The sequence below is a fragment of the Rhinolophus sinicus genome, chromosome 3, assembly GCF_057876585.1.
Source record: "Rhinolophus sinicus isolate RSI-liver-muscle chromosome 3, RSI-T2T, whole genome shotgun sequence".
Classification (NCBI taxonomy): domain Eukaryota; kingdom Metazoa; phylum Chordata; class Mammalia; order Chiroptera; family Rhinolophidae; genus Rhinolophus; species Rhinolophus sinicus.
The window spans coordinates 200,409,485-200,436,481 of record NC_142503.1 but is presented as its reverse complement, the minus strand read 5'-3'; the positions used below and the strand labels follow the sequence as shown (position 1 = coordinate 200,436,481).

The 26,997-nt window shown below is 49.5% G+C and overlaps 2 protein-coding genes across 8 annotated transcripts; one reads left to right on the top strand and one right to left on the bottom strand.

The window, feature by feature from the left end:
* Positions 1–315: 315 nt before the first annotated feature.
* COA8 (cytochrome c oxidase assembly factor 8) lies at positions 316–19,067 on the bottom strand. 6 transcript variants are annotated; one of them, XR_012494491.2, is made up of 6 exons: positions 18,900–19,066; positions 10,588–10,785; positions 9,104–9,167; positions 6,459–6,549; positions 3,551–3,777; positions 316–2,756 (listed from the first exon to the last, which is right to left on the bottom strand). XR_012494491.2 is itself a non-coding variant. In XM_088797537.1 (6 exons), the coding sequence occupies exons 1-6, from the start codon at positions 19,020–19,022 to the stop codon at positions 3,637–3,639; spliced, it is 666 nt and encodes a 221-aa protein (XP_088653663.1). In that variant the 5' UTR covers positions 19,023–19,067; the 3' UTR covers positions 316–3,636. The 6 variants fall into 6 exon arrangements, 4 of the variants coding, with proteins under 4 accessions (XP_088653663.1, XP_074182970.1, XP_074182971.1 ...); XR_012494492.2 differs by having other exon boundaries at positions 3,551–3,742; positions 18,900–19,064; XM_088797537.1 differs by adding an exon at positions 16,363–16,446 and having other exon boundaries at positions 316–3,742; positions 18,900–19,067.
* A 36-nt stretch (positions 19,068–19,103) lies between these two features.
* On the top strand, positions 19,104–24,968 carry BAG5 (BAG cochaperone 5). Of its 2 annotated transcripts, none has more exons than XM_074326864.2 (2): positions 19,104–19,387; positions 20,844–24,968. In XM_074326864.2, the coding sequence occupies exon 2, from the start codon at positions 20,872–20,874 to the stop codon at positions 22,213–22,215; it is 1,344 nt and encodes a 447-aa protein (XP_074182965.2). In that variant the 5' UTR covers positions 19,104–19,387; positions 20,844–20,871; the 3' UTR covers positions 22,216–24,968. The 2 variants fall into 2 exon arrangements, with proteins under 2 accessions (XP_074182965.2, XP_019602804.3); XM_019747245.3 differs by lacking the exon at positions 19,104–19,387 and adding an exon at positions 19,415–19,892.
* Positions 24,969–26,997: the final 2,029 nt, after the last annotated feature.

Here is a 26,997-nt window from a genome sequence, read left to right as displayed (position 1 = left end):
GCCCCTCATGTCAAACCCCTCCGGAGCTCTGCCAGGTGTGTGTCATTACAACCGCAAGGTGAGGCCTGACATAGGTGACTTGGAACGCTGCTCCAGTGCAGTTATGCTCTGAAGACGCCTCAGTGCCTCCCAGAGGCAGGCTTCTCCAATGGAGCATCAGGATTAAAATGAAACAAGGACAGATGTTGCGATCAGATGCGTTGTCAGTGATGAGTCCTCACGGCACGTCTGATGGCCACCCCTGGGTTCTCCTTTTTTGAGTCAATATGATCAATTGAAAAACCAATGTCCATAAACAGCACCCAACACACAGAGGGGGAAAGAGACTCAATTTTATTTTACTTTTTAATTCGGAAAACAGGAGCATTAAATTTTATCACAGATGTTTTCTGGGAAAAGCAGTATAAAATACGTCACTGAGTAACCTTTCTTATGTAATTATTTCAAAGTCCACGAAAATACTTTAGTTGAATATGGCTGTGACAGAGTCATCTTAAAACAACCTAATACATTCTTTTTTAAAAATTTTTAAAAATTTTAAGTGTGTTTTCCCAGGACCCATCAGCTCCAAGTCAAGTCATTGTTTTCAATCTAGTTGTGGAGGGCGCAGCTCACAGTGGCCCATGTGGGGATCCACCAGCAACCTTGTTGCTAGGAGCACCGCTCTCTAACCAACTGCTCTAACCAACTGAGCTAACCGCTGCCCCCTAAACAACCTAATACATTCTTAACTGGGCTACAAATGTTAGGGTCAAAATAATCTTGCTTACAATTTATTTGCATTTATTTGTGACTTAAAGGAACACTTGCTACAATCATTTCATTGTAAATGTTGAAGGATCCAAGAAAGAGGAAAATAGCACTGTCATTTCTCGGTAATTCACAGAGAGCATCTAAGAACCTGCAACAGTCAACACCATGAGTCAGTGAAACTTTCTGGCATGAAATTGTGACTCCAAAAGGATGACATACAGGTTACTGAGATTTCGACTACACTTAGGTCCTGAGTTGCTAAAACTCCTCTGCAAATCCCCGGGGTCTAATTCCGTAATTGATGTGAAGCCAAGACAACATAGAACCATTTGGGACTCTGGACCCTGGACCTCACAGGTGCTGCAGCCCGGGGCCTCGGCCACCCTCCCGTCACTGAGAGGGCAGGACACAGCTACTCCGACATCCCTCTGGGCCCAGGACGCTCACTGTGGGGCACTGCTCCTTCTAGAGACAATCGTCAAAGGAAGCTTCACTATTTTTTTTTTTTACAATTTTTATCTTATGAGTCAAAGAACCACTTAACGCTTTCCTTTGTCTGAATATAGAACATATGTGCTTTGAAAGTCACCCTTTAAAAAGCATCCTTGGAGATAGCGTCTCTGTAGCCTCAGAGCTGAGGGGCTCTGGTGGGGATAAGAGCCTCAAGACTGTATGGCACACGTCACCTCAGTCACTGTGCTCCGAGACAAGGGACCTGCCCAAGGCCCAGCACACTGTTGGAAGGAGGCAGCTGGCCGACGGAAAGCCATGGTCCCGGGCTCTCAGGCTTTCCTGCTGCAGGGGGCCTGGGCTGTCTGCTTCTGAAGATCTCTAGCTTCTGATTGTTACCTGCCTCCCACCCTTGACCAGAACTCATTTGAGTAAGTTTCTGTTCCTTGAAATCCCAAGGCTTGCCTCTAGGAGCCGAGGATCTCAGCAGGAAAATTCGGAAAGCTGCCAGGAAGGGCTATGGTTGGTAAAATCTCTTGTATGCTGTAAATACTGGTTGTGGGTCCCAAGCCACCAGTTGAAGGCAGAATCCATCTGCTCAGGGATTTGGTAAACTAGCCATCCAAACGCTGGGCCACCAACCTGGGATAACATAATCCCAACATGTCCAGTGTGATTCAGGATGCCCTTGCTTGTGGAAAGGCCCCTTCTTCATAGCACACCCTGCGTGGTTGCTCAGTAGTCAGAGGTCACAAAACACGCGCTTTTCATGTTCTCCCTCTGCCCGCACAAGTAGTGACGTGTCACATGTAACGTAACGTAGCTTGAACAGTTTGTCATGATGCAGTGAGCACACGCACACACATCTTTACCACCCACAGTAAAATCTGCTTTCCTGAAAAACAACTTTCCTTTCAAAAGACAATCCACTTGTCTTTTGCTGTTACTATGGAAAGTCACCATCACATTCTCTTACGAATTGAAGTGCAAAAAGAATTAGAGTTGATACCACTGGAACTTGCTGTTTATTCCAACCTCACATTGTCCAGTGAGAAGACGATCTTTAGATGACCTCAAAGGCAGTCGGTGAATTCCATGGGCTGAGAGCAGGAGTTAAAAGCTCGGAAACAGTTCATGTCTCCTGGGCTTGCCCACGCGGAACCCAGGGCCCTGTCTGGGTCACCCCAGCCGGTTACCACTTCTTCCTCATTTCTCTGCGGACGCAGAGTCACACATGCTGGTGGCAGGCTGAGAACCTGTATCTAGCAGCAGCAGTGAAGTGGATGATACAGTGGTATTTCCGTGAAACCATGTTCCACACTCTTTGATGCATGGACTCCTCTCTGGGGACCTTTGTTAACAGAACCTGGGCTAACAGACCACGGAGCGTGCCTGACCCAGGGCACTGTTCTCTGGGAAAGATGGCGCTGGGCAGAGTGCGGCCCCTGGGCACAACTGGAGGTTCTCGTGCTCACCATCTCATCGCACGGCTCCTAACGGCCTCAGTGGGGGTGAAGTGCTGCCTCTGGTTTCTGGAATTTCTCCTTGATCATCTTCAGTGGGAGCCATTTAGAAGCCACAGAAAAAACCCAGTCTTACAACTCTATTGCCTCATTTTGGAACAAGAACTGTTTGTCCGTGGCTTTTGGTGAGTTCCACATATCTGGTCTATCTTCACAGGACACGCTACTGACGTGGCCTGGCCGCTAAGGGAGGTGTCCCTCGTGCGGGCTGACCCCCCCATGCACACAGCTCCAGCATGCAGTACGAAGGGCCTCAGCATTTCATAACCACGGATTCTACTTCAACTAATGCTGATTTTAAAAGAATTTAAACAGAGGGACATGACCCAATAGAAAGCTGTTCGGGGAAACTTTGGAAACTGAGGCTCTACCTTGCTGCAGCAAATGCAGGTGCCTCTGCTGTCACCTGCGGTCTCTGACAGGAGCCACACTTGCTTCACACCTGTATGTGCGAGCGGCCCCAGGGCAGCTGCATTTCATCAGGCCTCAGCTAATTCACGCTCAGTGGTCACGTGAGGTCCTGGAGGTAACACTGCAGGCAGCTTCCAAATCATTCTCACCCATGGAGTCAAATTTTTCATGTGAAGTTTTATTAATATTTTTATATTGGTCATTTGCAAATTGGTATCACTCAAAAACAAAACAACTGGCACATGGTGGTTGGGTTTTATTTAACATTACTTCCATGACCAAGAGCCAGCTTGGCACCCAGTAGGGCAGAGCCACGTGGCCCACGGTGCACCAGGATCCACGTTCTCCCAGCCCACCCTGCAATGACATAAGCCAGGGGACCCCCATAAAGGCGAGGGGCTCAGGTCACTTACAGGTTTTTAGATACCTCAGAAAATGCATTCCTAGACCAGCCCTTCTCATGGAAGCTTGGTTAACGGCGGGTGGGTCAGGGCGGGTTCTAATCGCTGGTCTTCTTCTGTTTCAGTCTCAGCTTGCTCCACATCCTCTCCAGGGCCACTTTTCCCATGAAGAAGGTGATGGCAAAATTACGCTTGTACCAGTCTCTACGGAGGAACGGATCAGCACATGGAACACTCTGCTGGTAACAGTAACGGGCAACTGGCAGCCAGGGCTTGGAGGTGAGTGGCAGGTCCCTGATTCCTCCCCCACCTCCTCCCTGTCTCCTCCTTCCTCTGCCCTCAGTAAAGCTAAACTGTCCAGAAAAGCCCTCCTGGCCTCCACCTGGCTTTTCACCAGGCAGAGAGGAAGGCCCGGTGCACCCGAGACCCTCTTCCCACTCCTGGAGGCTACCACAACCCTCCTTTGGTTTTTGCTAGAAGACTTCAAAAGAGCCCTCAGCCTGGGGCGTCCCTGCAGTCCAGTGTGGAGGCACAACTGTTGAGTGATGGGGGCGGGAGCATGCTGGTTGTTTGGTGCTGGCACCTTATCTGCACAAGAAGCATGCGACAAAAATACTCCACCCTGAGAAGCTAATTCCTCACAAGGGCTGACATCATAAAGCTCCACGCCTTCTTTTTCTAGATGATCTATTTGTGTCTCTAGAGAGAGAATGCCACAGCTTCTTATACAAACACTGGGATGGAGTTCAGTCACAGGCTTGCTGGCCTGAGTGACTTAACAGAACATGCTGAAACTTGCAAATTCACCCAGCAGCTGACCGGGCAAAGCTTGTCAAGTTCCACCGCGGAACACACACGCCAGACTCTCAGTGCTAAGCCCTTGGAAGCTGAGATCCAAGTGCAGTGCTTTTCAGCAAATGAGCTAATACATGAACATGGAACTTCTATCCGAGCTTTACTGGCTCTCAGTACAGAAGGAAGGAGAATGACCGAGGGCTTGAAAGAAGCAACAGCCAGAGGTAAAAATGCTCGTTTTCTGGAGCCTTTGCAAGGCTAGACAGAAACCCCTTTCCAAATGAGAATGATCTTTACATTTCTATCCACTTAAGTGATGCTATAAATAGGAAGCAGTGCCCTGAACAAATAAGAAAGGCCTCCAGAAAAAAAATGAAAGTATCCCATCCAGATTAAGGTTCTTCTGTTAAGGAGAAGACCGATTCCACTCCACCCAGACAACTGGATGTGACAAAGTGGAAGGGAAAAGGCAAACTAAGCTTTTCCTGTTTCCAGAGGGAAAGCAGGACAGGATGGGGTGAGGGGCACAGAGGGGCGCTGAGGCCCCACTCCTGCCTGAGCTTGGGTGGGTGAGGCTGGTTCACTGCCTCTGAGTGCCACACAGCGTACCCAGCATGACACATGGTGGGTGCCAATGCCATGACCCCACCAGAAACCAAAGGTCCACAAAAATATGATTAACACTGGCTTGACTCAACAGCCCACTAACTCAGAGTGACACATGGCAGCACCAGCATTCTGTTACCCTCTGGGGTCCATCCAGCCTCGGCCATTGCCACCAAGCTCTAGCTCCTGCCTCACCTGCTGGGTCCGACATCATCACTGTCACATGGAAAAGCAAATCTCAAATATCATATTCTATCATTTCACCTGGAAATACATACCAGGATCATTCAAACTTTTTTTAAAAAACACCATCATTGCATCTGATACAATGAATAACTTACCAAGACAACCTAATCTACAGTCACTTTTCCGTTTCCTCTGTCAAAAATGCCTTTGTACAGGTGGTTTGTCTGAATCAGGATCCAAACAAGGTCTACACATTGCAAGAAGGTCTCTCTTCATCTGTAATAGTTTCCCGTATATATATTTTTTAAAAATTCCAGTTCCTTGTTGAAACTGGATCACTTGTTCTACAGACTTTCCAACATTCGGGATTGTATCCTCAGGCCATCATTTTAAACATGGGCTCCCATGGACCCCTCGCCGCCCACACGCACCCTTTGCCTTTTCCCTGTAAACTGTCGTTAGATTGGCGGTGCTGACCACACACAGTCCTACTGTGTGGTGAGAGCGCCTCCCAGGCGCTGCTCCGCGCTTCCGCCTCCATGTCAGGCCCAATGGCAGCCGCCCCACCTTGTGCGGTGTGAAGACACAGGCCGGTCAGCTGCGGCCGGCCTGGTGCATCCACCGTAAGGTCCCCTTCAGCTTTCCTGCCAAGACCCATGGCTCATAGGGAAGGGACGTCCTCCCACTCCCTCAGGCCTGCACTGGCTGTCATCTACAGCGACCAGCGCCCCTTCACGTGGGCACCCAGAAGTGCAGTCAGGACAGCGGACGCAGGGCAGGAGGGCACTCTTTGGAGTCTCCTTCATTTGCCAATTCTCAGAATAACGCGTGGCTGCCCAGCAAACCAGAGGTGACGACAAGCCTGTCAGGATCGTTATGATGGCAAAGACATTCGTGTACCTCATGCATTTTCGTCCACTGCGGTCATTTTCTTTGTGTGGCGGACATGACTTGGTCCCTGGCCCACGGAACCCTCCACTGGCTCCCAGGCTGCCTTCACAGGACACTGCTGGCCGCCGAGCCTCCCTGCTCTCAGACATGCGACGTCAGCTCATCCTGTGCTGTTCCTCCCCAACCACAATTCTCCAAGGAGCCCAGTTCAGTGGGAGGTGCTCTCTGGAACCCACTGTCCAAGCATTATGGGTGCCACCTGCTCTGGGGCTGCCACACAAATAACTTGAGGCTGCCAATCTTATTGAAAAGTGCAAATACTAAGTTTACAGCAACCTCTACCTTTCATGTGAACACGGATGTCATTAAATTCAGGTAAGAAAATAATCCTACCCAATAAGGATGTGATATTCAAATTTTGAGGTGAAAAGAAAACACCTACCTGTTATAATGCATGTGCTTCTGAAAATTTTTACTTAAAAATTCCTTGTAAAAGTCAGCCATTTCTTCTGCGTTCAATGTTGCTTTTTGGCCTGAAAATAAATTTCAACTTAAACATTAATACTTAAGGGAAAGGAATTCACAAACAACTATTGAGCTAAGAAACAAGTTTAGCGAGTCTGCAGGATACAGGATCAATATACACGTCAACTGTATTTCTATACACCAGCAATAAACAATCTGAAAATGAAATTTAAAAAAAAATTCCATGTATAATAACATCAAAGAGAATAAAAGACTTAGGAATAAAGAAGAGAGGAAGTGGAAGACTTGTACACTGAAAACTACAAAACGTAGTTGAAAGAAAGGAAAGAAAACCTACAAGGGGAAGATGCGCCATGTTCCTGGTTCTGACCCGTCTGCTGGCCACACTCCCGCCCCACATCAGAGTGCCAGCTCCTCACGGCCCCTGGCCTGTCGCCTGGGGCACCGCCGCTGCAGGTGTGTGGCAGATGTTTGTAAATACCTCAGATGAATGAATGAATGGACGTCAAGTGGGACAAGAAAGGGACAACTAGCTGCCCCGAGGAGGGAACCCCAGGGAAGGTGTGGAAGGGTGAACAGGATCCCTCAGGGCAGAGAAAGGGGATAAAGTCGTCACAGGCCAGGAGGCAGCAGATGTGGCCGATCAGAGGGCGGGAGGGGGGGCTAGAGCGAGGTGAGGGCACCGAGGAAGGAAGCCCCGGCTTCAGGCCACGAGAGTATCAGCGCCTCTGGGCAGCGCGCAGGGTTTGGGGCAGTCATGCGGGGGGCTGTGTGCACCCCAGTAAGCTTCCTGGCCCCCATCTCCAGCCTCAGCACAGCGTGAGGAACTGAAGGGCAAGGTGTCCTCCCAGCACAGCGCTAAGCGGCTCCACTTGGACGGTGCTGCGGCTTCTCTCCTGTCGAGAACGTGGGGCACAGCAGCGCACCTCACAAGCCGCTCTGAGACGATGTGAGGTCTAGCCAGCGCGGTGGCTGGCACGCGGCCTGGCACAGAAGCGCCCACTTGCTAACACTGCCGGCAGAAGAGCAGAAGCCCCAGAGTTATCATAAGGACAGGCCGTGCCATCGGCAGCTCCTGGTCCAGCTTTGGGTCTTCCCCCCACGCCCCCAGGCCGACGCTCAGCATAAGGCGGAAGCACCCAGAGCGTGGCCTCCCTCCCACGCTGCCCGAGCCTCCTGAGTGAGTAAAGACATCCAGGCAGACCACTCTAACTCCTTACACAGTGCTGGCCGCCGGCGGGAGTTTCAGAAGCGCCAGCTAACTTAAAGGCCCTTGGAACCCAACTCTCCCGGTCAGAAGCTAGGCCCCTCCACTCACTGGGCAGTTTTGCTGAAATGACTTGCCCTCATCTGTAAATGTCTTTGTGCCATTGGTCACTGTGGGAAATAAAACAGATGGCATGGGAGACGGACTAATCACAGCACCCAGCACCCAGCAGGACATGAACTTGTGAGCTGTGACTCCACGCCTGTGCGTTAGCCCAATGCAGACCTGGCTTCGGATTTTCCGTCTGAACAGTGTTCTGACCGCAGACATCATTTCACAAACAGTACGGAATGTTACTGAGGCACACAGCAACACTGAGAGAAAACGATTACGGGTATTTTGTCCAGGAGAAAGGCCAGCACGGAAGGCAGAGGGAAGGGAACACAGTGCGGCGTCTCTGGCATATCTAGTGGACGGCATGGGGACCAAGACATGAAAGAGGGGAGCTGGGCAGGGAGGGGGCGCAGCTGTCACCCTATAACAGAGCGTTGGGAGGGGGTGGGCTAAAACGTAAGCCGGTGGCAACTGTCAGATTTGGGTTTGGCGGAGCAGCATAAATGGACAGACTCACAGAGGGGCTGACAGACTACGCCTGAGGCCCAAGCAGGCCGCCACCTGCACTGCAAATAGCGCTTTATCGGGACACATCCCCTCCCAGACATTCCTATTTTCTGTGGCTGCTTTCACACCACAACAGCAGAGCTGAGCTGGTCAAACAGGGACCCCGAGGACCCACAAGGACTAAAGTACTTACCATGTAGCCCTGTACAGAAAGAGCTAGCTGACCCGATTTACAGGCTGGAGACCAAAGAACCAATTAGGAAGTTACTGTAACAGACAAGAATGAACAGGGCTGAACTAACGCCATGTTTAAAGGGCAGCACAGCTGAGCGGTGTTTCATGCAGGAGACATGACGGTGGGAGAGAGCCCCTAAGGGTGATGCCCCAGGCTCATGGGAGCCATGAACTGAGGTCAGGAAAACAGCCAGAGGAGCTGGTGTGGGAGAGCGGTGGCAGGAGCCATGGGACCCTGGGACACAAGTCCAAAGGTCAAGGGAGGTCATCAATCAGAATGACTAGAAACACCAAAGCCTCACTTCACCCAAAAGAGAGGAGGGAGCAGGGGGAAGGCAGATGATGTGCCATTAAGCACACCCTCAGAGCACCTGTGGCAAAGGGGCCGTGATGAGCGTGCCCTCAGAGCACCTGTGGCAAAGGGATCGTGATGAGCGCGCCCTCAGAGCACCTGTGGCAACATCCTTTCTTTTTATGGCCTCATGTAGCTAGTTACTCAAACAAAAACATGTTAGCAGAAAAAGAACAAATGAACTAACCTGTCTCAGCTCTTAGTCCCAGGCCTTTCGCTTGTAGTCTTGAATGAATAAATTCCTCTTTTTCCTGAAAGAAGATACCTATCAGACAAGTCTCTCCGCCCTCCCGTTCCTGCCTGATTAGGCCACAGCTCTCACTGCTCTGCGGAAGTCTGGGTGTGGGCTTCCTGAGAAGGGCCCTCTCAAAGCCTGTTTCAAACCATTTGAATTCAGTTAAAAGTTTCATGCTTGAAATAGGATTTGAAAAGAGATGGGTACTAAACTTTGGGAGGCACTGTTTGTTTATAAATGCCCAGAATAAGATAAATACACTCCATTTGACTTAGCCTGCGCAAATGGATGAACACAGAACGTAAATGCTTTTCTTCTCGATTAGAATATTTATACTTCTTTCTCATATAATTTATTTATGAGTGTGCTGTTAAGAATTCTAAACCCTCGGAAAGAATGACAACACGTCACAGAGAGCCCCATTTCCACAAACACACACTCTTCTATACACATACAACACACAGCTCTGGCTCTGGCTCTATATGCCCTTCACTTCCAGGAAAGTCTCAAGATTTGTGATTCTATGAATGATCAATTTTAAAGTTATACACATATTCCCATAATACATAGGAGGTTGGACAATGAAGTTCGCGAACTCATCCTAGAGAAAGTTCTCCATCCCTCACTGCTGAATATCACTACGGTCACCTTTGAAGTCCTCCCCTTGGGAAGCTATGCACCGATGCCAGCGCCTAGTCCACCCTTCAAAGCAGTTTTGGAACTTTTTCTGGAATGGCCATCAGAGCTGTCATCGTATTACCCTTGATGTCCTGAATGTCATCAAAATGTCTTCCTTTCAATATTTCCTTTATCTTCAGGTAAAGGAAGAAGTCATTGGGGGCCAGATCAGGTGAGTAGGGAGGGTGTTCCAATACAGTTATTTGTTTACTGGCTAAAAACTCCCGCACAGACAGTGCTGTGAGCTGGTGTTTTCTCGTGACGCAAGAGCCATGAATTGTTGGCAAAAAATTCAGGCCATTTTCATCTAACTTTTTCACGCAGCCTTTTCAGCACTTCCAAATAGTAAACTTGGTTACCTGTTTGTCCAGTTGGTAAAAATTCATAATGAATAATCCCTCTGATAACAAAAAAGGTTAGCAACATCTTTGCAACAAGTTTGCAAACTTAATTGTCACACCGCATACATGCACATGTATGGGGAGGGGAGGGATGGATGAGATACCACCAAACACAGGAAGTTGTCCATAGGTTCTTGGACTTTGGTGAAAGGATGTATACATAACTAAACCAACGTTACCATCAGCTAATTGATAGAAATAAGAGTTAAGTTCCTGCGGCATCTCACTCATCAGTGTTACAAGGAAAAGACACTGAACAAAACCTGCTGTAACTGAAAGGCAAAGCAAATGCTAAGGCTAAGCACCCCCAGGTGGCCAACGGTATCATTCCTCATTCGGATCAGAACAGAAAGTTACCTTACGAAAAGTCAAGTTCTGGTTTGCCCAGAACTGCTGGTTCCATTCTTGTGTTTCTTGTCTTAATTCTCTCAGCTTTTGCTCTGATGGTGATTCGTCTTCAGGGATGTAAAAGTGAACAGGTCGAAGGTTTGAGTATTTATCTGGGGGTCCTATCCAGTCGTGGCAAGATTTCCGTGGAGGGCAGAATCTTGAGACCTTCAACAAAACGCATGGGGTTAACATACAACTAAACGAATCTCCAGTGTTAAAAATGAACAGTCCAGATTTATGAGAGGCCCTCCTCGTTAGCACCCTCTTTGGAAGACTCTGTGCCAGCAACGTCCAGGTCAAAAGAACTGTAATAAACACTATTGACATTACCAGGCTACCTAACACATTCAACGCTGCTGCTGGGGCAATTCGACACCCTAATGCAAAACAAGAATCCCTATTTTGCACCATGTACAAAAATTAACTCAAAATGGATCAAAGACCTGAATCTAAAACTATAAAATTTCTAAAATACAGTAGAAAATTGTACGACCTTAGGTTAGGCAAATATTTCTTTAATACAAAACCAAAAACACAATCCATAAAACAGAAAATAGATGAATGTGAGTTCACCAAAATTAAAACCATCTGATCTCCCACAGACACTATTAAGAAAGTGAAAAGACAGTCGTAGCCTGGGAGAAACTACATGCAAATCTGGAGAAGGACGTGTTTCCAGACTATATAGATTTCTCAAAGCTCGATAAGAAAACAGACAATCCAATTGAAAAATGGGCAAAATATCTAAATAAAAGTTTCTCCAAAGATATACAGATGCAAATAAGCACATAAATACATGCTCAACATCATTAGTCATTTGGGAAATGCAAATCAAAACCACAGTGAGATACCACCACACACCTACTCATATGGCTGAAAACACAAAACAGAAATATCTGACAATACCAAGTGCTGTCAAGGACGTGAAACAATCGAGCTCTTATACATGGCCCATGGAAATGCAGAATGCTACAGCCACTTTGGAAAAAAGGTTGGCAGTCATTACAAAATGAAACATTTTATAGGTTACTTAGCCAAGACGAACCAATATGTATGTTCACACAAAAACCTGCATGTAACTGTTTAAAGTGGCTTTGTTTTTATACCACCGAAGTCTGGAAACAGCCCAAATGTTCTCCCACCGGTGACTGGAAAACCAAAGTATGGTGCATCCACACTGATACTACTCAGCCATAGGGACTACAGATAACACGGATGGACCGCAAATGCATCATGGTAATCAAAAAGCCACACTCAAGCGTATGCATGGCTGTTTGTAAGACCCGGTGGGAAAGGCAGGTGCTGGGCGGGCTACAAAGGAATTCTCTGGGGTGATGAAAATGCGCTCTGTCTTGAACTGTGGTGTGGGCAAGTTTGTCAGGAGTGAATTTTACTGAATGTAAATTGGACTTCAATAAACCTGATATTAAATTTAGAAGATCAATTGAGTAATCAAAAGACCAGGTTTCCATTTGCCTTTTAAAGTATCGATGTCACCAAAACTCACGGAGGAAAAATACAGTTCAAGTCTCTTATACTTATTTTTTAAAAAGCAAGCTCTACCGAACGTGACCTCCACCTCCAAGAACGGGAGTTCCTCCCACGAGCCCTCCCTCCCAGAACAAGTACAACACTGCCCAGGACCAGACAGGGTGGGCCACTGATTCATGCCATGCCACACGATGGAACGCAAAACAACACACAGAGCAGAGAGCCAGGGACCAACAGGACAGACCACGTGATTCCACTGCTGGAGAAAATAACCAGGTCAACAGTTGCCGGGGTGAGGGGGCTGGAGTGACAGCCTCGATCTTACTGGGGCAGGGACTGCAAAGATTTATACATTTGTCAAAATTCATTAGAAGTACACGTAACATGGGTGGATTCATTTTACTACAAATGAAGTACAGCTCGATAGTCAATTAAAATCCACTTCACCTTCAAAAAGCTGGGTTTATATGAACGTTTGGTGGAGACACCCACCAAAGTTGAACGAGATACGGCAATTCTTGATGAAGTATCATCAGAAAGTTCAGGAGTTCTGGGCCAGCAGAAGTCACTGCCCTCAAGTGTCTTTACGTAACTGCTAGCCCATGACGGGTTTCTCAGAACCATGACTTCCTTCCACGTGGTGGGAGAACAGGGAGGCATTGGGGCAGGTGGGCAGGTCAGAGCTGCAGGGGAAGTGGGGAGCCAGGCTGACCGACCGCAGAAACGGACGGCAGGGAGAGGGGGAGAAGTCTAGACACAGCTGTCACCTGCATGGCCTCCGCTGCTGCAGGTTGCAGATGACACAGTTCACACCCCTCTGGACTACTGCACCCCGCTGACTAGTTCAGTATGACTATTTCATTCTTGCAGAATCAAACACCTTTGTTGTTGTTTTTTGAAGGGGAACAGGACTTTATTGGGGAACAGTGTGTACTTCCAGGACTTTTTTCCAAGTCAAGTTGTTGTCCTTTCAATCTTAGTTGTGGAGGGTGCCGTTCAGCCTCAAGTTGTTGTCCTTTCAGTCTTAGTTGTGGAGGGCGCAGCCCACCATCCCTTGCGGGAACCAAACCGGCAACCTTGTAACTGAGCCATCCGGGAGCTCTGCGGGAGCTCAGCTCAAGGTGCCGTGTTCAATTTTTAGTTGCACAGGGCGCTGCCCTCCATCCCTTGTGGGACTCGAGGAGTTGAACTGGCAACCTTGTGGTTGAGAGCCTACTGGCCCATGTGGGAATTGAACCGGCAGCCTTCGGAGTTAGGAGCATGGAGCTCCAACCGCCTGAGCCACCGGGCCGGCCCCAAACACCTTTGTATTGAATCATCTTTACTTTTGTCTGTACTTCTAAAGTGCCTCTCAGTGTCATTGGGAAGTCAAGTTGGGCTGGAAGAGGCACAGCCAAAGTGGAAAGTTCCAGATGAGAGGCCAGCAACTTGCACAAAAGGGATTGAAGTCTTCCTTCCTGCATGAAAATGATAGGGCCCCGCTGGCAGACAGGTAGACATCCCGTCTGCTACTTAAGACCTGAAACTGCTACTCATGAAATCTACTGATTTCTAACTAGACTGACGTAAGAATCCTTTTTCGGAAGTAAAGGCAGGACCGTAATCCACAGACCTTTAACATTTTATCCGTCCTTCTATTCTAAGAATAATATCCGATCACCACATCTTCCTGTTTGTTTGCTTGTTAACAAAAGCACTTTTAAGAATCCTTCTTTCCTGCAAATATTTCTGGACTTCTCCCCACAGCCTCTGCATCTGTGATATTTAGATATTCTTTGAAACTGAAGGTGCGTCACACAAAGAAGCCAGTGGGTGCAGAGCCGCTGCGGACCTTCCGAACAAGATAAGGCTCCGTCCCTCCTCCCAGCAGAACAGCCCTTCCAGGGCTGCCAGCTCTGCCAGCAGCAAGGGGCAAGGGGCAAGGGCAGGTTCCATCCTCAATATGCACGTTTACCCGTGACCACGTTCTGGAGCCGTGCCCGTTTTCTCTTCTGACAGGTTCCCTACCAGAACAGGAGCCAGACCAACAATTCATGGCTTTTTCGAGCTACCCACACATCACAAAGCAAGCTCAGAGAGGCGCCGGGGGCTCGGCTCTTTTCCACGTCTTAGTTCCTGCTGACATAAACCGCTTTCCGGGTGAGTTCTGTAAACCAACCCCACCCATCACCCTCAGTTCCCATTAAAATGGCAGAGACCTTCTCTCAGTGGCGGCAGACACAGCTCCTCCGCACTCACTATAAACGTGCACTGTCACTGTTCACCCAAGAAATGCCATGCTAAAAAGGGAGGAGAAGGGACTTGCGGGAGGGAAAAGTCCTTCTGCAAAAGGAAGAGTCCCTTTGAGATGCGAATAATCACCGACAGGTATGTTTCTTAGAGCAGACACAGCTAATGCTTAGACAGGGGGTGGCGGGGAGGCGTCCGGGGCAGGCAGACTTGCAGGCGGGAAGACATGCTAGAACCCAACAGGCCGTGGGCAAGCAGCCTGACAGTTCTCCCCTGTTCATGCGAGGACCATGCCTGTTCCTACTCGTCCGACTGAGCTTTCATTACTGTGTCTGGTGGGAGCTAACCCCCTTTCTTCTCGTTAACTGCAAACTGCCAGACAGGGCAGCCCCACACTGAGTCCAGCTCTGCGGCCCAGCCTGGCTCCCATCCCTTCTGCTTTCCCACAGGCTCCTGAGCTCGCCCAGCACACTCTTCCCGGGGGCCTCTCCTTCTACAAGCCAGGATTTGTAGCAGGAGACCTTTCCCCAGCGCCCCCCCTTCCCAGAAGTGCCTGTACATAACACAAAGCTCTTCTCTGAGTTAAGGTTTCTTACTGCCAGCTGCTGGGGAAACTGACAGGCAATGATGAGAGAAACAAAAGTTGGAGAGATTTAGTGTTTGTGCTGGTGTCTCCAGGCCTACAGTCCTGACTCCTCTGAGATGAGAACCGAAAGCCTTTACCTCCTGGAGGGCTGGGGTCCCCAGCCTCCCATTCATCAGAACCAAGCTGGCTTTATACCAGGAGTGCAAGGTTGGTTCAACATCAGAAAATCAGTCCCCATGGAGGAACACACCACCAAGGAGGCAGCTGTCTCAAAAAAGTCAAATATGATGGGGCAGCCAGACGGCTCAGTTGGTTAGAGCGCGAGCTCTCAACAAAGTTGCTGGTTCAATTCCCGCATGGGATGGTGGGCTGTGCCCCCTGCAACTAAAGATTGAAAACGGCGACTAGACTTGGAGCTGAGCTGCGCCCCCCACAACTAGATTGAAGGACAATGACTTGGAGCTGATGGGCCCTGGAGAAACACACTGTTCCCCAATAAAAATTTAAAAAAAAGTTAAATACGAGTGTGTTCAAGGCTCTGTCTAGAATGCAGTTGTCAATGTGCAGGAAACACACAGGCCAGGGAACATGTTAAATTACACCTTGGGAATACAATCAGTAAAATCCAGACAGTGGGAATTTCTAAAGGGCACATCCATTCCCCCGACCCCAAATAAACTGCTTTAAAAAAAAAGGAAGAGAATGGAGTCAAAACATACAGATTAAAAGAGAAATAATGTGTAGACCTTCTTTGGATCCTGATAAAACAAACTGTAAAAGAAAACGTTGATGACCTTTCTAAGACAATGGAAGCAATCTAAACATTGGACAGTTGTTGGAATTAAGAAATTATAATATTTTAGGTATGACAATGGTATTATGTTTACATACCTTTTTAAAGTCCTTACCTTTCTAAGATACCTACTGAAATATTTACAGATGGAATACAATGTCTGATATTTGCCAGAAAGTTATCTGGGAAGAGAAACGGGATGAGAGTAAAGGTGAAATACACAGCCATGAGTAGGTAACTGTAGAAGCCGGCTGTTAGATACACAGCAATTCTTTATACTATTCTATGTTCTATCTTTGTACGTTTTAAATTTACCATAAGTAACGATAAGTTAATGTAATTCTCCCCAGTAACAGAATAAAGGGAAAACACGTACTCATTTTACTAGATGAAGAAAAGGCATTTGGTGACATTAGAGCACTGGGGAAACTTCCGCATCAGGCCTCAATCTGCTGCGTAACACCAACTAAGTCACTTTACCTCTCTGGGTTCTGATGTCCTCATCTTTATAATTGATAATGGAGTTAAAAACGGCTTTTAAAGTCCTTCTGCCCCAGCTTTAATTTCTTACTTATTGTAAGCAAGCCTTTTAAACACTAGGAACATCCATGTTACCTCTCAATCCTATGACTAGTCCTCTTACCAGCTTCTCATTTATCTTGAGTTTCAACTTCCTCCTTATTATGTTTAGTTTGACTCTACAGTTGGGGGTTTGAAGAGCATTCTCCTAAATAAAAATGTACGCAAAATATGAGATCAGTAGCTCCATTATTTGTTATTTGTAAATACTACCTATCCATGCTGAGGGCCTGTTTCTTTGATTCAAGAATTACTAAAAGAAAAATTTTAATTCATTACCCTCTGGATGTAGTGCCTGTAACATGTATATTCCTTATATACAAGCATTATGCGCTTGAGAAAATCATTCAATCTTCCTGTGCCTAAGTTTTCTCCTCTATAAAATGGGGACAATAAAGGCACGGACTTCATAGAATTCAGAGGATCAAATAAGTGAACATGTGAACAGCACTTAGAACAGTGTGTGTAAGTGCTCAATAAATGTTAACTATTATCATAAATGTTAGTGAAATTCAGGACAAGCAAATAGTAATGCGTATAATGTAATCAGCGGTTCTCTAACTTACTAGATTCGCCCTTAACCTCCTGATGTTACACCTCAATAAACCTAGGAGGGGGAAAAAAAAAAAGACAAACCAAGAAAATAAATAAATAAATATCCTGGCGCCCAGGCAGCATTCCAGCGCAATCACATCAGAATCCCAGGGCTGGGCCCCCGGGTTTTTAAAAGTCTTCCAGATGATTCAAAATGTGCAGACACGTTTGAAAACCAATGATGTAAACCACATAATTACGGAATAAGCAGGTAAGAAGTAGCAAGAGAACACTGAACTTCAGTGCTGAGTTTTTAAGTTGGGTTTGGAAGGAAAGTGGTCCCTAATTCTATGTTCTATAATATTTTTCTATTAAAAATTGGTGCCCAGTGATCAGAGAAGGGAATAAACTGTGTAGGTCCTGAAAGCAGGTCTCCCTCAGGTGGAGGGCAAAGAATTAATGAAAAATATACAGGATGAATGAACTAGACATCCAGGATTAAAATATATCTGTTTCGATAAGAGAAAACAAAAGGTTTACAACCTGTCCCTTTTAAGAAGAGCTAATATTTAAGATCAGAGTTGGAAAGACAATCATCTCTCTGTGCTGCAGGAATGTAATTACCTGGAGAACAAGCCCTGGCTCAGGAAGTACAAAGATGGGGCCCCACACAGAGTAAACACAGAGTGCCCTGAGGTAAGAGCTGTCCTTTTACATCCACGTAGTATCTAGAATAATGGGGCACACATCCTGAAAAAACAACACAAGTCACAATGCTAGAAAACTGGGCAAGGTCTGGCTCCACTCTTCGCAGCATCACAATCATCACCTCCACAGGTGCGGCAGGCAGGGCAACAGGTGTGCGGCACTGGCTTCCTCGCCCGGGGACCACAGAAGGCTCTTCTTCACCACCAGACCCACGCACGGTAAGACTGAAGTCATTTGCCCTCCCAGAGCATTTTCACATAGCTGTTCAGTATCTTTCTGCCCAAAGGCTGAGGTGTGGATAGGTTTCTATGCTCTAGGAATATAGGTGGGAGCTGCCACGACTGTACCAGGGAACTGAGCTGAAGGCCCAGCATTGGGGGGACCAGGTGCCCTGGAAACTTCTTGTCTAAACTAAGTCAGACAGAACTTCAAAGCCACATTTGTAAACCAATGTTCATAACAACAGACCAAAAGAAATGAAAGTGTACAGGCAGGTGCATTTTGGAATTCTTCATTGGCTGCTTTTTTATCCTTCTTTATTGTTTAACCCAGGCTTTCCAGCCTCCCTCTTTAGCCTGTTAGCAAATCTAGTGTTAGTATTTGCATGCTCTGTTTAAGTACTTTATCAGCAGCCCATTCCACACACACATTTTCATGTCACAGTTGGAATAAAGGCCTACGACGCACTTAAACAAAACATCCTTCCCCAAAAAGGTACCACTTATAAAGACTGCTTGCCACTCTTTGCTGCTAAATCATTGTGTCCTTTAACACTAAATCTTTGTGGCTCTTTAGCCAGTAACACGCACATACGCACACACCGTTTCCCAAGAAGTGCATTCATCCTGAAGTTCTACAAAATACGGTGACAAACTTTGCCATCGCTTGAAGAAAAGCACTAATAACCTTAACGAAGCCAAAACACAGACAAAAACAAACAGAAAAATACAGGCTGAGCACAGCAAGAGCTCTTTAAACGGAGGAATTAATTATCCTCGGGAAGAAACAAGGTGCTACTAGCTGGCTCTGCTGTGTTAGCACCAATTCTGTCCGCAGCGCCCGGCGCGGCGGCAGCTCCCCAGTCGCATGAGACCCAGGCGGTCGAGACAGGACACTCGGGGGGCTCCACGGCCAGGAGCGCGTCCCCACGGCCAGGAGCGCGTCCCCACGGCCAGGAGCGCGTCCCCACGGCCAGGAGCGCGTCCCCACGCCCCACCGCCTGTCCGTCAGGCCGCGCGGGCCCTGCTCCCGGGGAGCTCAGCTGACGCAGGTGTGCGGGGCGCAGGCGTCTGAAGGACGCGGCCCGCACTGCGCCCTTGCGGACCCCTCTCGGCCCGGCCTCTCCGGGACCCCGCTCACCCGGCTGGGCGCCGCCTCCCCGCACTCAGCGCCGCGCTCGGGGGCGAGCTGACGGCCGCGGCCAGTGACAGCGCGGCAGAGAGGAGGGACGAGCGTCCCCCGCACGGTCCGCCCGGGCGCCATGGCCCACGTCCCCGCGCTCCCGCGGCGCACGGCAGAGTCGCGACGGCGCACGGGGCTGCCTTACGGCCGGTCGCAAAGCCAGCGGCCGGGGAGCGACGGGCCGACCGTGCGCTCCCCTCGCGTGGGACGGGCGGCAGGACGGCGCGGCGGGTGCCGGCGCTCGCTCCTTGGCCGCGGCCACCCCAGCTGCTGCGCACGGCGGCCAGCGGCGGGCTGGACGCGGGTCGGGGGCGGCGCGGACGCCTGGGACATTTTTCCAGGGCGGCGGCCGGTCGGCCCGGGGCGGGGCTGCGGAGCCGGCGACCTCGGGAGCCGCGGAGTCGCGCGGCGTCGGCGGCGGGCGCGCGATGGCGCGGGCGGCACAGGTGAGCGCGGCGCGGCGCGGGCCTCCTCCCGCCGCGGGGGCGTACGGCCGCCGCCATCGCGCGGACCCCGGCCCCGGCGCCCCGTGCCCACGCTGGCCGCGCGGGACCCGGCGCTGCTCCGGCCCCCGGGTCCGACGCGGGCCAGGCGGGGCCGGGCCTCCGGGCGGGTCGGTCTCCCCCCCCATCCTGGGTTCCCCCTCCTCCCTCCGGCTACCCCGGCCCGGCCGAGCGCGGCCGCCCCCTCCCCCCGCGGGCCATTGTGAGGTCAGGGCCGGCGGGCGCGTTGGGGGCCGGGAGAGACGCCCGCAGCGGCCGCTGTGGCCAGTAGCTGCCGCCGCCACCGTCGGCCCCTTCACCGGCTGCCGTGTTCAGACCTAGCCGGGAGGGGTGAGAGAGATGCAGCTTGGGGCCCAGCTCCGGTACCGCACCCCGTGAAGGGCTGACCTTCCACCTCGCCACCTCACCTACGGGAAGCCAAGACCGAATCAGCTTAGACCTCTTCTGGGTAAAGTGATGGGAGGGAAAGGCGAGCAGGGGAGGGAAAACGTGAGGCCGCCTGCAGTTCGTTCCTTCCAGAGGCGTGTTCCTGGCTCGGACACCCACAAGGGGTTGATTCCATCTGTTTCATAGAAATCCAAGAATATAAAAAAAATGCGTTAAGTTTCCTAATGGGAAACTAGTGAATGAGTTATTCATAGTTGTCACATTTTGTGGGGTGTACTTGGCGGGGGGTGGGGAGCATAAAAGGGTCTAGGGAGGTACTAGGCCCCCAAAGCCCAAGCTGTCAGCGGAACCCCAGTCCCCTTTCCTTCCCTGTGGAATTTTATGCCTCTGCAGGGAAGACTTGTGAGATACTAAAAAGGTGGGCGGAGAAACAAGGTAGCTTTGTACAGGTGCATAAAGGCTGGAGAGAAATGTAGAAGTGAGGACTTCCGGGGTGTCTTGAGAACCCCAGGTGGTGTGTTTCACTTAGGGTCTGTGGAGAGGAGCTCTTGGGCAAGGTGGGGTGCTCAGAGAGTACCGTTAATCTTTGGAGGCTAGAAGAGCTGCTGGCTCATGTTGTTACATAGAGGGGCCCTGCTGGTGCCAGCAAACCGGCTTTTGGTGTTAAGAGCTACTTATGCCCTTTCCAACTTCGTGCCATGCGTGTGAAGGTACACCTGCTCCCTTTTACAGTTGAAGAAACTTGACATTCCCTGGGCCCATAGCTTCCACTCACTGGACGCTGCAATCACCCCCGTCTGTTCTTAATCACTGTGGTGTTTAGGTTATTTTCAGGAGCGGGAGTTGATTAGTCACTTCTTTCTGTACTTGAGTATGACTTCAGTGGACTGTAGTAATGACAAGCCCTTCTTCTTGAATATATCTTTTCAAAATGAGAATTTGAGAATAAATTAATATACGGTTACCATCCTGCAGACTGTGGTGTAATGTTACCATTCTTGTCCTCTCTTAGTGCTTGTGAAACGGAACACAACCAAAGTATGGATATGGGAAACCAACATCCTTCCATTCGCAGGCTTCAGGAAATCCAGAAGGAAGTGAAGAGTATAGAACAGCAAGTCATTGGCTTCAGTGGTCTGTCAGATGACAAGAATTACAAGAACCTGGAGAGGATGCTAACGAAACAGCTTTTTGAAATCGACTCTGTAGACACGGAAGGGAAAGGAGATATTCAGCAGGCCAGGAAGAGGGCCGCCCAGGAGACCGAGCGTCTGCTCAAGGAGCTGGAACAGAACGCCAACCACCCGCACCGGCTGGAGATCCAGAGCATTTTCACGGAAGCCCAGTCGCTGGTGAAGGAGAAGATCGTGCCGTTTTACAGTGGCGGCAACTGCGTGCCTGTTGAGTGTGAAGAAGGCATCCAGGATATCATTCTGAGGCTGACGCACGTGAAAACGGGAGGCAAGATCTCACTGCGGAAAGCACGGTATCACACTTTAACCAAAATCTGTGCCGTGCAAGAGATTGTCGAGGACTGCATGAAAAGGCAGCCGTCCCTGCCGCTGTCCGAGGACGTGCATCCTTCCGTAGCTAAGATTAACTCCGTGATGTGTGAGGTGAACAAGGCCAGGGGCACCCTCATCACATTGCTCATGGGCGTGACCAGCAATGAGACGTGCAGGCACTTATCATGTGTGCTCTCGGGGCTGACCGCCGACCTGGACGCGTTAGACGTGTGCGGGCATCCCGAGATCCGGAATTACCGAAGGGAGGTTGTGGAAGACATCAACAAATTACTGAAGTATTTGGATTTAGAAGAGGAAGCTGACAGGACCCACGCGTTTGACCTAGGACAGAATCATTCCATTTTAAAAATAGAAAAGGTCCTCCAGAGAATGAGAGAAATAAAAACCGAACTCCTTCAAGCCCAGAATCCTTCTGAACTGTACCTGAGCGCCAAAACAGAATTGCAGGGTTTGATTGGACAGCTGGACGAGGTGAGTCTTGAAAAGAACCCCTGCATCCGGGAAGCCAGGAGGAGAGCCGTGATTGAAGTACAGACCCTCATCACTTACATTGACCTGAAGGAAGCCCTGGAGAAAAGAAAGCTGATCATGTGTGAGGAGCACCCGTCACACAAAGCCGTCTGGACCGTCCTGGGACACTTGTCCGAGATCCAGGAGGACGTCCTCTCATTTGACGGAAACCGAGCTGATAAGAACTACATCCGGCTGGAAGAGCTGCTCACCAAGCAGCTGCTGGCCCTGGACGCAGTGGACCCGCAGGGGGAGGAGAAGTGCAAGGCTGCCAGGAGGCAGGCGGTGCGGCTGGCGCAGAACATCCTCAGCTACCTGGACCTCAAGTCCGACGAGTGGGAGTACTGAGGCCAAGGGGCTCCGGGGCTCCCGCCGCACTTGCTGTCCCGCACGTCACACACACGTCCATGTATTTACAGAGCTTTCCGTTCTCTGAGCCTCCCTGTGATTTATACGTGCATATTTCAATCTCAGTATTTATGATTTAAGCAAATTATATTCGGTATCTCTGCTGCTTTTGATATCGCAAAACAAATATCATTACAGCACATTAACTTTTCCATTGGATCGTTATCTGTATGTTGTGTGGTTTTTTAAAAATCAAAATGGAATAAGGGCAGCTTTTGTAATTTTTAACTGGGTTGTACAAGCATTAAAATGCAGATATTTCAGAATCTAGCACTAGACAGCCTTGCATACTAGTAGAACAATCATGAGAAGGGAACGGTGTTGGTTAAGTTGGAGGAGAGCCCAAGCGCAGAGCAGTACTGTTTTATTATGCTGAATAAAGCAGGAGGACTTTGTCCTTTGTGAAGCCTGATCGGTCCCACCCAATTTATAGGTGGGGTTGGGTTTTCTCCTTTTGGATGGTCTGTTCTTTCATAAACTTTTTGTTTGAAAAACAATGTATTCCCCCCCCCCATACTCTGCATTGAGAGAGAGGAATCTTACTTTTGTGATGTAAGAAAATTATGAAAATTGATAGCAAAGAAACCTGTGAGACTGTTGGAAAAGGGATAAAACACCAGCTAATGCCTCCAGGTTGTTTTGTAAAATCTGAACTTGCAGTTTTGCTTAGGAAGATGGGAGCATTAAATGAAGTTAATGGACCTTTAGGGAAAAAAAAAGGGAAACAACCCAGACCTGTGGGAGGATCGTGGGACCTGGAGCTCAGTTGTCAATGTGAGGAGATGCAAAACCAAGCAGACGTGTGAGTGTAAGGCTGATGAGCCTGGCGGGGCTGCACACTGGGCAGACGTGGTAAACATATTCAGTGCCACTGGACAACGCATGGGAGCGGGAACGGTCACAGCCCTCCCCGCGGGACCAAATCTTTACAGCTTGTCTGAGGAAGTCAGCCATCGGCTACTGGCATCTTGAACTTGGCACAAGGGGACCAAGTAGTAAAAGCTGCTGTGAGCACCAGCTGTGTTCCCCTGCTGACGTCACTAGCCCGGGGTGTTTCCCTAGTGCCAGAGCCAGTAGGGTCTGTCGGGGCACGGGGTTTTTCTGCGAAAGGGTATCCATATTTCTGTATACTTTCTGAGGACCCAATTTTACGGTTGCCTGTTAATGTGAACAAAAATTAGAGTTGTGACATGCCTTGACAATGAGTTGGTCCCAGCATTACAACTACCAGACTGCTCTTTCTCTAGTCACCTTTCACAAGTAATGGTCCAGCACATCTCTTGAACTCTATAGTAATCTATTACCATCTTTCTGAGATACTCATTTGGTAACTTTATGTAAACAGCTAGAAAAAAGATAGATAAAGGAATAGCCCTAAATACACACAAGATGGTAAAAGTGTAACCCTAGACAAGTTTCCCTTTGTCTCAGTATTGCCCAGTAATGAGAAGCCTGTGATACGGCCTCCCTACTAGAAACGTACATTGAATAGTAGGGTCAAAGGGCAGCGAGTCCCTCCCAACGCACACCCAGCTCCTGGCAACTGAGGGGTCAGTGCAAGTTTTACTTCAGGATTGCTATTCTGTAGCATAACTTTGGGGTCCTCAGAAAATCAAAGACTAAATGCAGGCGGTGTCTGGTTCCAGCACCCGAAGTCCCTCCGTGCACCTCAGATGCCTGTGCTTCATTGTGAATTTCAGGTCTGAAAGTTAACCCTCAGCATTTCCTTTCAAAGTATCCATTGTTCTTTGAAAACAGCTCTAAGGCTGTGTTCATTTCACGTTCCAGAGCTTTGAGCAGCGTGTGTATATACAGGATGCTGAACGTGGCCATGGTCATTTTGGATTGCTCACTTGGGTTATTCTGACATCAAAACCATCAAATCAACCTTGACTGCCTGGTGAGACGGCGTTTCCTGTGTTCAGGCTGTTCCAACTCTTGTAGCTGCTTAATCTGAAATGAGCCCCAGTGACACTGGATTTAGCTCTTCTTGTCCCTCGTCCAGGGCGGTCTGTGTTAATGTGGGCTGCCGCGTGTAATGTTTAGATGAGGCTCAGCACATCGTATTGTATTTTTATGATCTGACATGAAGAGAATCTGTAATGGAAGCAAAAGCTACCCCTAAGAATGTCTGGCCTTGGGTCTGCATTAAACGGTGTGGTCCATGTTCGCGCAAAAACTGCTGGGAACGTTTGTTTTCTTTACCTGCAGTCAGCACCGCTTCAGACACACTGCATCCAGACAGACTGAAGTCAACCTGTAATGAAGGAATCGCGAAAATACATGGAATCAGTATGTCCACTAAGTACAGTTCAATGCTTTCTTTTCCTTAAATGGCTTGGTGTATTTGATATGATGTAGTATATTTGAGAAGTTGAACCAGTTTTTCTCGTTTGTTTTATTTTGCCAATTTGTATCTGGTTTTTCAGGGTCTGAGCTTATCCTGTACATAATTTTTCTAAGCAAAGGTTTTCAGCTTTTAACTCATCTGGTACTTAGGAGAAGAACAGGAGAAATACTGGCCGTTGATTTTGATGTATAATACAGGTGTGGCATTCCAGTGTGTTGGTTCCTGCCTATTTATTTACTGTATGATTCTTGTAATAGTATATCTTAAATATTCAGTATGATTTTGAGATATACATAGTAGTTGACCCTTAATTATGAATGAAATAAAAAAGAAAAAAGCCTTAGCTTGTCTTTGCAGTGGAGGGTGTGAATCTTGAGGTGTGAGCTATGTTCTTAGGTTTTCACCTTCACTACCTGACGACTTGGCTAAGGAATGACATTACACATTGGCCACACACACTGAGGGTGGGCTCCATAGCTCCAGTTGGTGGCAGTTGTCTAAGGAGGTGGCAACACAGCACAGGCCAGGGGCTAGTCTTCCGTGAAGGGTTAACTTCCTATTTAAACAACCCAGGAATGTGGGGGCCAGAGAAGGGCTGCCGCCACCCCGCAGGATGTGGCCTCAGGCCCTGCCTCTCCAGGAAGGTGCCCCCACTCTCCATGAGGAGATGAGTATGCCTGAGTCTTTCCAGAGTTTCTGCAATGCTCCACCCCCAGCGCTCCCTGCCCTTGAGGACGGGTCACCTTCACTGTGGGCATTTGCCTCTGTCTTTTGAAAACCCATCACCACAGCAGTCAGTGGTTTTTTTCCTAGCCTTTTCCTGCGTCGACTTTTCTGTGGCCTCTCCTGCCTGCTGCTGTCTTCTAGGTGATCAAATAGAGAGGTAGAAGCAGCCTCCTGAGCCAGGCACGTACATAGGCCCAGAACTGAAAAGCAAGTTGGACAGGTTAAAAGGAATCCTTTCTACAGAAGCACTTGGATCACTTACGGGCAGTAAAAACAATGTAACCAAGCACCTAAGTGCACGTAGTGCTGTAGTGCTGTGCTAAGAGCACCCATCACATGTGTCTCCCCTAAGAAAACAGCCTGGGCGAGGCTCCAAGGGACACGAACCCGCTGCCCCGACCTGCCTCAGGCATAAACACCTAGACGTCATGAGAGCAGGGCGGGTGCCAAGGCCAGTGGGGACCACAGGCCAAGGAGGGGCTCGGGGCTGGAAGGCTGGTTAGAAAGGGACAGACACCCCAGAGGGCTGGGCAGCAGTGCCATGCAGGGACTAAGGGACAGTGGCCTGACAGGCTTGGCTTCTGCTTCTGGAATGTGGAAGTGCCAGCTGGAGTGCAGGCTAGGCCCAGATCCGGGCCCTGAGGACGGGGCTGGGGTTACCCAGGCTAGTGGTATGTCTGCTGGTCTTACAGCTGCTGCTGCTGTACTTGCAACGCTTCACTCTTCAAGCTGTCATCCATGGAAGCCGTGTATGTGCTGCCCTGTGCGAAGCATCTGACGTGTGTTTAATGCCACTTTGGTGATCACCTACGCGGGTGGTCACCTGCCCAAGGAACTGCCTGAGGTGGCTGGGCTAACTGGACCTTCCAGCCTCGCTGTCATGCGGGAGACCCTGCTCGCTCCGCCATTTGTCGTGCGGGGCGGCCTGCGGGGTCTCTGCTCCCGCTCCCCACATAAGAACGCAGGATATGGTGAGGCCGAAAAGGAACACCCACGGAGCCATAGGTAGGGGAGTCATACCACCACGGTCTCACTGGAGGCTGGGCCCACCGGACGCGTGACCTGCCATCCACCTTTCCGCCAACCGACCGACGACTCTCCTCCACTCTCTCGACTCTCCTCTTCCGCTCTCCTCGGTTCTGCTCGGCTCCTCGGCAATCCTCGGCAATCCTTCGTAGCCACAGCAGTTATACCGGCGGCCAATTGGCTAACCGGCCACAGCCGACGGCCAATCAGCCACAGCCGACGGCCATCCACCACCCGAGCCAGCACCCCTCCACGTGAGGCCGAGAGCCTGTAAACTACTCTCTGGGGCTCTGTCCCCACACTCGCCCACAGTGGAGCTCTCCACAGGCGGGGCCACCCTTGGGGGCGCAGTGTGGCTGCCAGGCCTCTAGGATTCTAGAAGCTCCCCATGTAGGACCAGTCACTGGCAGGAGGTCCAGAGCTCAGGCGGGAACCCCACTGCTTGCACGGAAATGTCAGCTCAGCCGCTTCCAGACGGGGTCAGCTTCAGTGTCTTCTGTCACGGGGTCCGAGGACTCAAGGACTTAATACCACCAAGAGCTCCAAACAGCAGGAAACCTTTTAATCAGAAATGTAAGAAACACTGCCTTACCCAGCATCTTCCTGTCCCCATGTCTTTC

What these genes read in the sequence shown, in the direction of transcription:
- COA8 (XM_088797537.1), bottom strand. Translation starts at nt 19,022, where the DNA reads ATGGCGCCCGGGCGGACCGTGCGGGGGACGCTCGTCCCTCCTCTCTGC. An exon ending in GGGAGGCGGCGCCCAGCCGG is followed by an intron (nt 16,447 to 18,899) that starts GTGAGCGGGGTC and finishes ATTTTTATTTAG; the next exon opens with GAGAATGCTCTTCAAACCCC. An exon ending in GGGACTAAGAGCTGAGACAG is followed by an intron (nt 6,550 to 9,103) that starts GTTAGTTCATTT and finishes ATTTATTTTCAG; the next exon opens with GCCAAAAAGCAACATTGAAC.
- BAG5 (XM_074326864.2), top strand. Translation starts at nt 20,872, where the DNA reads ATGGATATGGGAAACCAACATCCTTCCATTCGCAGGCTTCAGGAAATC.